The following is a 10028-nucleotide window of genomic DNA, read 5'->3' as shown; positions in this document are numbered from 1 at the left end:
TTAACAAATTTCTCTAACTTTAAAAAGTAAACTAACATCACATCTCATCACAGTCACCTCCAAATAGAAGTCCATTTTAGTAAAAAATGTCAAAAAGTGACTAATACTAACATATCATCAGGTTAAAAGAGAAAAATAGCCCTCAGATCACGAAAGTGAATGGCGCTTACATTAACAGTCAAAACACTAAATTTTCAATAAACAAAGAAGGCCTCAAACAAAGTTCTTCAAAATACGTGTGGCAAAAACATAATAACATCAAGTTAAATGAGGCTTGACAGAAAAAAATATCACGTCATTACAAAAAAAAGAAAATAGCCCTGTCATTTGCTCAGAAATTAAGTTACATGAACACGTATTCAATTTACAATGTCGTTAAAGACAAGCTGTCGGTTTCGTAAAGTTGTAGATTTCAGGCAAGGAGGTATGACCCCCCTTGCTTCAGGGGACCATAGCGAAACGTTTTCATCCTGGAAGGACAAACTGCCCCCTGTCTGTCTGCGGGATGGCGTGGTGATGGTGTCGGTTGTGATCGCAGTCAGACCAGAGCGGCGTGCTGGGCGCGGGGTGCACCCCGGGCGGGAGTGCAGCGGGGCCGGCCTGGGTCTTCGGAGCTTGCCGGGCGCTTTAACACAGCACCCTCGCCTTTAGATCTGAGCCTGGGTGTCCGGCCTGCCTGTTTGCCTGGCCTGCAGAACATAGAAAAACGAAAATCTAAGTCAAAAGTCGAAGGCATTTTTGAATTCTATTTGAAGTTACGTGTACATGTACTACAAATTTTATAAACAAGCCTGGCAAAGATGCGGACGCCTGTATGGACACATTTCGAGAAGTCATTTATCAGTTTTTAGCGAATGTTTTTAACGTCAGACAGCAACAATTTTGTCCAGATGAAAAGGCTCCATTCATCAAACATCAACGTCTACTTGTTTCTTTTCATTGTAATCATGGGAACAATACAAACACAATATTTCCCTCGGTAATGAAAACAATTCACATTGTCAAGAGCTCAAGAGCTTTGTCGGCTTTCGTATGCAAAGATATACATTTGCATAGACTCACCCTCTTTCTGTGTGACTGCAGTCGCTTTTCTTTCTTTCTTTTCTGAGATCTCCTACAGCCTAGCGACAAACTGTCTTCAAATCGTCTCAAAGTATCCCAAATCCGCGCCTGAAAAAATATATGTTCTGAGCAACATACAATAGACCCATTCGACTTTCACGGATCGCATAAACTGCATACGTCACAGGGGGTACATTTCGAATAGAAACTACGTCACAGGGGGGACATTCGAAAGTTCCTTTCACAGATTGCATAAACTGCATACGTCACAGAACAAAATAACCTTAAATTGTTGTACGGATTCCACCATACAAAGTTGGTGCCTGTTTTCCTGTCATTTCCGCATATATTACAGAGAAAAAAAGACACTACCTACACTTTAGTAAAAAAATAATTTGCCAGGGGGGGGGGGACACCGCGAGCGCAAGCCGCGTTCAACTTCATCGTTCTAGAACGATGTTCTTTCGAAATGTCCCCCCTGTTACGTAAGCAGTTTATGCGGTCCGTGAAAGTCGAATGGGTCTATTAAACTATATCGATGTACTTCTAAGTAGTAATAATAAACTATGTTATTAAGTAGTAAAAAAATAGTGTACAAAATAAATATTTCTGCCGTAGGCACAACTTAGCCAAGGTTTTTAAACAACATGTTTAAGATATATGTAACGATAGTGCCGTATATATAATATTATCCTTGTTTTAGCTTACCCTTCCTCCCGTCGGTTTCCTGGTTCGTTGCTGTGTTGTCCTTTCATTCGGCAATTGTCGGCACATGTAGTAGAGGCATTTCTACCGTTGCGAAAACGCGAAGTAACAGAACGGAATGTTTGACGCCATTTTAGTTCAGGAAGATACTAGTAATCTTTGCTGGCCGAGACAAATGTGTTTTGAAGAAGCAAACCGTCGTTGTGACAAAGCAAGATTCAAACGACCCACCAAAACAAAGTATCGCGGCTCTTATTGGCTGGTCCCGGCGAGAGCGAGGTAGGATAGGTCGTCAATCATATAATCACGTGATCGCGTTCAATACTACAACGATCTTGTTTTTATATTATAGGTTTTAAGTTAAATCGCCTGTGCAGTCTGAACAATTGGATGATAGGATGTTTCTGATTGTGTGAATGTATTTATTTCAAGGCAGACAAATGATCTTCATAATTCTAATTCGTCATGGTTGCGTGGCTTTATTCGTTCTAGAATTACACAACTTGTCGCTCACTGAGTGAAATAAAACCGCACTTTAACTCCAACATAACCTTACTCTTTGTAAATGTATCCAAAATCGACAATTAACGTCATGAGAGTTGACTTGTAGAAAATTGTTTTGCTGGATTTCAGTATTTTACCACGCGTGGGGACGCTGTAAGTTATCCATTTGTTTACACAAAGGCTATTCACATAAATGGACGCCATGTCAGACACATCGCAATACACATCGACCGAACTACAATGTAAAGCTTGCATATTATTACCCATACATGTACCTAAAAAATCATAACAAACTGATCAGGTCACGTTAGTTCAAACCCCTTTAGTCAAGCGTTTGATTACATCATGGTAATGAACCTTACGGATAAACTATTATTTCCAAAATAAAAAATTCAGATTTAGACCGGAGTGTAGATTTAGGTCATTTTGACCGAGTAGGTTATATAACCCCAGCGTCGGGGCGCCCTAGCTATGCTCAAATGTGCTTTGTCATATGGACGACATCACGATAAATCAAGCCAAGGACGCATAGGTTTAAATGTTGTATTAACAATCCTTGATCATTCTAATTTGCTTAGATTCAAGTACTGGCAACTTTAGTTCAAATAATTTTCACCTGAAACATGAATACGCGCAGTACCTAATTGCCCCTTATTGTTAGCCGCTCCGCAACACACGCCAAGTGTGCGGGCCGTAAATTTCCGTCCACACGCACGGCGAGCACGAATCCGGGAGTGTAAGGAAATATCTGGGGCCGTACACGCGGAGCCCGGAAATCCATGGAAGCGACCAGGGCACGGCGAATTTCACGGGTGTGTGCGGGCCTGGAAACTTCTGGAAATGTCATTTTTGATACAGTGACAAGACCGGAGCATCATAAATTTACCATATATTATTGAGATGTGATCATATCAGCAATCATGGACACTTACTATGATTAAATTTTCTTGTTTTGAAAGAGATGGGTGTGGGGAGCAATTAAGTATAATTTTACGTCATTATACTCCCATTGTGATGTTATATTATCATAATAATACTCCTTTTCATGGAATACAAGATTTTTAATAACATTACCTTGACCCTTTGAATGCTGTGGGGGCATTGCATGCATTATATTATATTATATTATATATATATATTATCAAATTTGTATCAGTTACGGCAAAATTCAGCAGGGAGTATATTACTAGTATCAGTCCCACTTCCTAGCTGAAAGGCAAGATTTTTTTTATTTGTCATGTTAAGAACATCGAAGTTCTAACATAGAACTTTATTTATCTTGCAAATAACAGCTGTACTCAATTACAATGTTTATTTATACCTTTTTTAATTAGCAAAGCCAGTGGCAACAAACACTGCGTACTTATCCATAATAAGATCAGCAAACTGCGAAGTTACGGTTAATGTAAACTACTATGTACAGGTCAACATTAACATCAAATTGCATATCTATTTGAAACTTTAGAACTACATAATAGCAAGGTGAGTTAATATATTTACATGTATGTATTTAATTCATACTGTATCTTCGTATGCTTGGTCTAAGTGCTGCTAGCCAGATTCTGATGTATTAACACTGTTATCACAAAAAACTGGGTACGTACTATCCTCAAATGAGTTCAATGATCTGAAATGAATGAATGAATGAATGGATGGGTGGTTTATTTCGTGCAGAGGGCCGCTTTTCTTTTAAAAACCAAGGACATTATACAGAAGTATAATGTCCTTGGTAAAACATTGCACGCGCAGCCGTCTCGCTAAAAATACGTATACATACAACTCACTTCCACAGATAACTTCAGATATAAAATAGTTAAATGACTAAACAGCGGAGCGTGGTTGACTTGGCAGTCAATTTACAACTTGTCATTTGTTCTGATTCAGCAGTATTATTACAGAGATAGTACTGGGCTGTTTTGATAACGAGTGGTGTGGCAAGAGTCATTTTGTCCGAGTTTCTAAGGTTTTGGCTGTGCTCCTGTCGTGTGTTGGAGATCTGCTGTGCGTTCCGATGCAGTCATGCTGTGGGCAAACTTAGTGCAGAGGGTCGCTCGTCTCTTCTCAAGTGTTTGGAGTTTGCACATCCGCAGCCCCGAGGTGTAGTCAGTATACTTATGTCCCAGGATGATCCAACACAAAAGTCCAAGGTACCAGTCAATGATGAGGTATTTTCTGTCTGTCTACAGTAGCCTGGCTTGTTGCTGCTGTCTTTGGCACCGAGCCGTCGTGTCCAACAAATACGTCCGATGGCGAGTGTACCTGCCAGATAGGGGAGAGGTCAAATGGCTCCAGTTGTACCATCTGCACGTGTAAGGATGCCGGAGAAACAGGAGTTCCATACTGTCTGGCTCCAGGTCAGTATTGTTGAACACGGTTTCCCCATCTATATTTCAGAGTGGAACTTGGCACCAAAATTAAAGTTTCATCCTCTCAACATAGCTTTGAACAATGCTTACAGTTATATTAAATAAATTATGCAAACTAGGTTTGGGTTTTTGCTCATTTTTTTGTGTGTTTTGGGGCTTTTTATTGAGTTTTTTTTGCACTGGGATTTTATTATGTTGGGTTGGCAAAAAAAAGCCAGTGCAAAAAAAAAATCGTGATAAAAAGAGCCCCACAAAACGCCCAAAATAAGCCAAAACCCAAACTTCTGCTTGGAGAGTAACCATTTTGTTCAGTAGTACAATAAAATATTGAAAATATGTTAAACTTTGTGTTTGATTTGCCACTGGCACACCAAATAATTTGCTCAGTTTTCAGAATTTTGCGGAAATTTCATGGATCAGGTATTCTATGCTTCCGCTGTACTTTGCACAAACTTTTAATGCTTGAAAACATCCATGGATTCCAGACAGAATTCTTACAGCTGAGGGTTATAAAAGATAAGCTGAACTTTATTCATTAATCAATCGGTACTCTATTTGATTCAATGAATGCCATCTTTTCAACTGGAAAGTAACAAAAATGTGCCAAAGCACTGATTTTCAATGAGCCCTGAAATTTAGATATGTCAGGTAACTTAAGTTAATTGAACAGCCAATGAATTCATAATGTTTGATGATTGAAAAGAGTTTTTTGTTTGTGCGTAGTGGATGGTTCTTGGTCATCTTGGTCATCGTATAGCAGCTGCAGTGTCAGTTGTGGACTTGGGCTCCAGAACAGGACCCGAACCTGTAACAACCCGTACCCTCGGTACAACGGTGACGTGTGTGACGGGTCACCTACAGAAACAGTCCTATGTGACACTCAAGTCACCTGTCCTGGTAGGCTTTTCATGTTATTATTTGTTTATTCATGAAATTTGAGAATTCAAAAGCCTTAAGGGGATAATTTCAAAGACAATGACAATTGTACAATGAAACTAATAAGATAAACGTTGGGGAAGTTACCTTAAGTTTCTACCTCCTCACTAAATTTCAGGTCATTTGGCCCTCAAAAAAGAAGTATGAATATTGTGACTCATGTAACATTAGGCTGTAGCACGCATATGTATACACTTCATGACTTGCACAACATGGTGCACACATCCTTTAGATTATGATGATTGCCACTTCTGATACCCCAATGTTACAGTAAAACATCCATTAAGTATTCTCTTTGCATCATGTAAACCATGGGACGTATTTTAGAACAGTGTACTGAAAGTGTGAATAGACAATATCAAAACAACATGAACTGTTATTTGTGGAGAATTAAATTTTGTTTTCTGTTGTCCAGACTGTGTGGATGACAATGCAGACTGTCCTGCCCGGGCCTTGAGTGGAGAATGTGTCCGGAACAGTGGGTACATGCTGGTGAACTGTAGACTGAGCTGTGATGTGTGTACTGCAAATGCCACAGGTACATGTAATATATTTGTACAGACATACACAAAGACATAAAAACACCAAAATACGCACAAACACATCCATGCACGCACACACATACTACACACAAAGACACTTACATACACTGAAACACTCAAATACACAATCAGACCCTGTGATGCACATAATCACACACACACACAAACACACACCATCGAAGAAAATCAGAAATCAAAACGCAGTCATTTGAAATTTGCCTGTCAAATTAAAATCAAAATGAAGTCATTTAAAATTTGCCCCTGTAGTGTTTAGAATTAGAGCAGTTCCCAGGAGAGCATGCCTCTGAACCCCCTGGATTCAGTGGGAGGACCGATAAAATCTTACAAATAGCCTCCAGGCAATAGAACCTTAATGGCAGGACCTTACATACATGTTATACAAGATTAAATGAACAATTCCCTACAGAATTCTCACTCTGATGAACAGAAGTGGTTGCTTTTTTTGAAGTGTCGGAAACAAAGAGAATTTATCCAGGTGCTAGATTTATTCTGTATTTATTTATCTACAAGAGGTGTATTGCTACCGTAGTTATTTGCGTTTCATTCGCAGATATGTGCAGCACGCCTCCCTGTCACGTGACCTGTACCAACTCGTCCGACTACCTGCGATACGACTGCACCTGCAGTGGAGGCTGGGAAGGAAACCTCTGCAATGAAACTGTTGAATTGACACTGGAAGACATTGACGAGTGTGCGAGCAGCCCCTGCACGATCGGCGGCGTGTGCTTAGATCGACTCAACGGGTACCTGTGCCAGTGTGGCCTTAATTGTGAATCAGGTGTGTGCGTGTTTCAGACTAAATTTGATGAATGTCATTCAGCACCAGGGACAGGCATGGTAGTGTTAGTGTGAATGTCATTCAGCACCAGGGACAGGAATGGCAGTGTTAGTGTGAATGTCATTCAGAACCAGGGACAGGGATGGCAGTGTTGGTATGAATGTCATTCAGCAACAGGGACAGGCATGGTAGTATTAGTGTAAATGTTATTCAGAACGAGGGACAGGGATGACAGTGTTAGTGTGAATGTCATTCAGCACCAGGGACATGGATGACAGTGTTAGTGTGAATGTCATTCAGCACCAGGGACAGGCATGATAGTGTTAGTGTGGATGTCATTCAGCACCAGGGACAGGAATGGCAGTGTTGGTATGAACGCCATTCAGCACCAGGGACAGGGATAACAGTGTTAGCGTGAATGTCATTCAGCACCAGGGACAGGCATGGTAGTGTTAGTGTAAATGCCATTCAGCACCAGGGACAGGGATAACAGTGTTAGTGTGAATGTCATTCAGCACCAGGGACAGGCATGGTAGTGTTAGTGTGAATGCCATTTAGCACCAGGGACAGGGATAACAGTGTTAGCGTGAATGTCATTCAGCACTAGGGACAGGCATGGTAGTGTTAGTGTGAATGTCATTCAGCACCAGGGACAGGCATGGTAGTGTTAGTGTGAATGTCATTCAGCACAAGGGACAGGGATAGAAGTGTTAGTGTGAATGTCATTCAGAACCAGGGACAGGCATGGTAGTGTTAGTGTGAATGCCATTCAGCACCAGGGACAGGGATGGAAGGGTTAGTGTGAATGTCATTCAGAACGAGGGACAGGGATGACAGTGGTTAGTCGTGAATGTCATTCAGAACCAGGGACAGGGATGGAAGTGTTAGTGTGAATGTCATTCAGCACCAGGGACAGGGATGGTAGTGTTAGTGTTAATGTCATTCAGAACGAGGGACAGGGATGACAGTGTTAGTGTGAATATCATTCAGAACCAGGGACAGGGATGGTAGTGTTAGTGTAAATGTCAGTCAGCACCAGGGACAGGGATGGAAGTGTTAGTGTGAATGTCATTCAGCACCAGGTACAGGCATGGTAGTGTTAGTGTAAATGTCATTCAGAACGAGGGACAGGCATGGTAGTGTTAGTGTGAATGCCATTCAGCACCAGGGACAGGGATGACAATGTAGTGTGAATGTCATACAGCACCAGGGGCAGGGATAGAAGTGTTAGTGTGAATGTCATTCAGCACCAGGGACTGGGATGGTAGTGTTAGTGTGAATGTCATTCAGCATCGGGAACAGGGATGGAAGTGCTAGTGTGAATGTCATTCAGTACCAGGTACAGGCATGGTAGTGTTAGTGTAAATGTCATTCAGAACCAGGGACAGGGATGGTAGTGTTAGTGTGAATGCCATTCAGCACCAGGGACAGAGATGGAAGTGTTAGTGTGAATGCTATTTAGCACCAGGGGACAGGGATGGTAGTGTTAGTTTGAATGTCATTCAGCACCAGGGAAAGGGATGGAAGTGTTAGTGTGAATGTCATTCAGCACCAGGTATAGGCATGGTAGTGTTAGTTTATTTGTCATTCAGCACCAGGGACAGGGATAGAAGTGTTAGTGTGAATGTCATTCAGAACCAGGGACAGGCATGGTAGTGTTAGTGTGAATGCCATTCAGCACCAGGGACAGGAATGGCAGTGTTGGTATGAACGCCATTCAGCACCAGGGACAGGGATAACAGTGTTAGCGTGAATGTCATTCAGCACCAGGGACAGGCATGGTAGTGTTAGTGTGAATGTCATTCAGCACCAGGGACAGGGATGGCAGTGTTAGCGTGAATGTCATTCAGCACCAGGGTCAGGCATGGTAGTGTTAGTGTGAATGTCAGTCAGCACCAGGGACAGGGATGGCAGTGTTAGCGTGAATGTCATTCAGCACCAGGGACAGGAATGGCAGTGTTGGTATGAACGCCATTCAGCACCAGGGACAGGGATAACAGTGTTAGCGTGAATGTCATTCAGCACCAGGGACAGGCATGGTAGTGTTAGTGTGAATGCCATTTAGCACCAGGGACAAGGATAACAGTGTTAGCGTGAATGTCACTCGGCACTAGGGACAGGCATGGTAGTGTTAGTGTGAATGTCATTCAGCACCAGGGACAGGCATGGTAGTGTTAGTGTAAATGTCATTCAGCACAAGGGACAGGGATGGAAGGGTTAGTGTGAATGTCATTCAGTACCAAGTACAGGCATAGTAGTGTTATAGTAAATGTCATTCAGAACGAGGGACAGGGATGACAGTGTTAGTGTGGATGTCATTCAGCACCAGGGACATGGATGACAGTGTAAGTGTGAATGTCATCCAGCACCAGGGACAGGCATGGTAGTGTTAGTGTGAATGTCATTTAGCACCAGGGACAGGGATAACAGTGTTAGCGTGAATGTCATTCAGCACCAGGGATAGGATGGTAGTGTTAGTGTGAATGCCATTCTGCACAGGGTACAGGGATATCAGTGTTAGTGTGAATTTCATTCAGCACCAGGGGCAGGGAAAACAGTGTTAGTGTGAATTTCATTCAGCACCAGGGACAGGAATGGCAGTCTTGGTATGAACGCCATTCAGCACCAGGGACAGGGATGACAATGTTAGTGTGAATGTCATACAGCACCAGGGGCAGGGATAGAAGTGTTAGTGTGAATGTCATTCAGCACCAGGGACAGGGATGGTAGTGTTAGTGTGAATGTCATTCAGCATCGGGAACAGGGATGGAAGTGCTAGTGTGAATGTCATTCAGTACCAGGTACAGGCATGGTAGTCGTTAGTGTAAATGTCATTTTAGAACGAGGGACAGGGATGACAGTGTTAGTGGGAATGTCATTCAGCACCAGGGACAGACATAGAAGTGTTAGTGTAAATGTCATTCAGAACGAGGGACAGGGATGACAGTGTTAATGTGAATGTCATTAAGCACCAGGGACAGGGATGGTAGTGTTAGTGTGAATGTCATTCAGCATCAGGTACAGGCATGGTAGTGTTAGTGTGAATGTCATTCAGCACCAGGGACAGGGATGGAAGTGTTAATGTGAATGCCATTCAGCACCAGGGACAGGGAT

The 10028-nt window shown here is 42.3% G+C and overlaps 1 protein-coding gene and 1 long non-coding RNA gene across 2 annotated transcripts in view; one reads left to right on the top strand and one right to left on the bottom strand.

Moving 5' to 3' along the window:
* Positions 1-592: 592 nt before the first annotated feature.
* LOC109463640 lies at positions 593-1924 on the bottom strand. Its single transcript, XR_002139837.1, has 3 exons — positions 1771-1924; positions 1063-1170; positions 593-689 (listed from the first exon to the last, which is right to left on the bottom strand). It is a non-coding gene; the product is annotated as an uncharacterized LOC109463640 (long non-coding RNA).
* A 2567-nt stretch (positions 1925-4491) lies between these two features.
* LOC109463611 (plasminogen-like) overlaps positions 4492-10028 on the top strand; it is a gene marked incomplete at its 3' end in the record, with an annotated part of 29327 nt that continues 23790 nt past the window's right edge. The window contains exons 1-4 of the mRNA XM_019760463.1: positions 4492-4625; positions 5361-5534; positions 5989-6111; positions 6687-6914. Of these exons, the coding sequence (XP_019616022.1) occupies positions 6060-6111; positions 6687-6914 (280 nt within the window). The remainder of the gene's footprint in view (positions 4626-5360; positions 5535-5988; positions 6112-6686; positions 6915-10028) is intronic.

This window comes from Branchiostoma belcheri, unplaced genomic scaffold (genome assembly GCF_001625305.1).
Source record: "Branchiostoma belcheri isolate BF01 breed outbred unplaced genomic scaffold, Haploidv18h27 scaffold129, whole genome shotgun sequence".
Lineage (NCBI taxonomy): Eukaryota > Metazoa > Chordata > Leptocardii > Amphioxiformes > Branchiostomatidae > Branchiostoma > Branchiostoma belcheri.
Note: the sequence above shows the minus strand (reverse complement) of the source record. Positions and strands in the feature narration are given on the sequence as shown.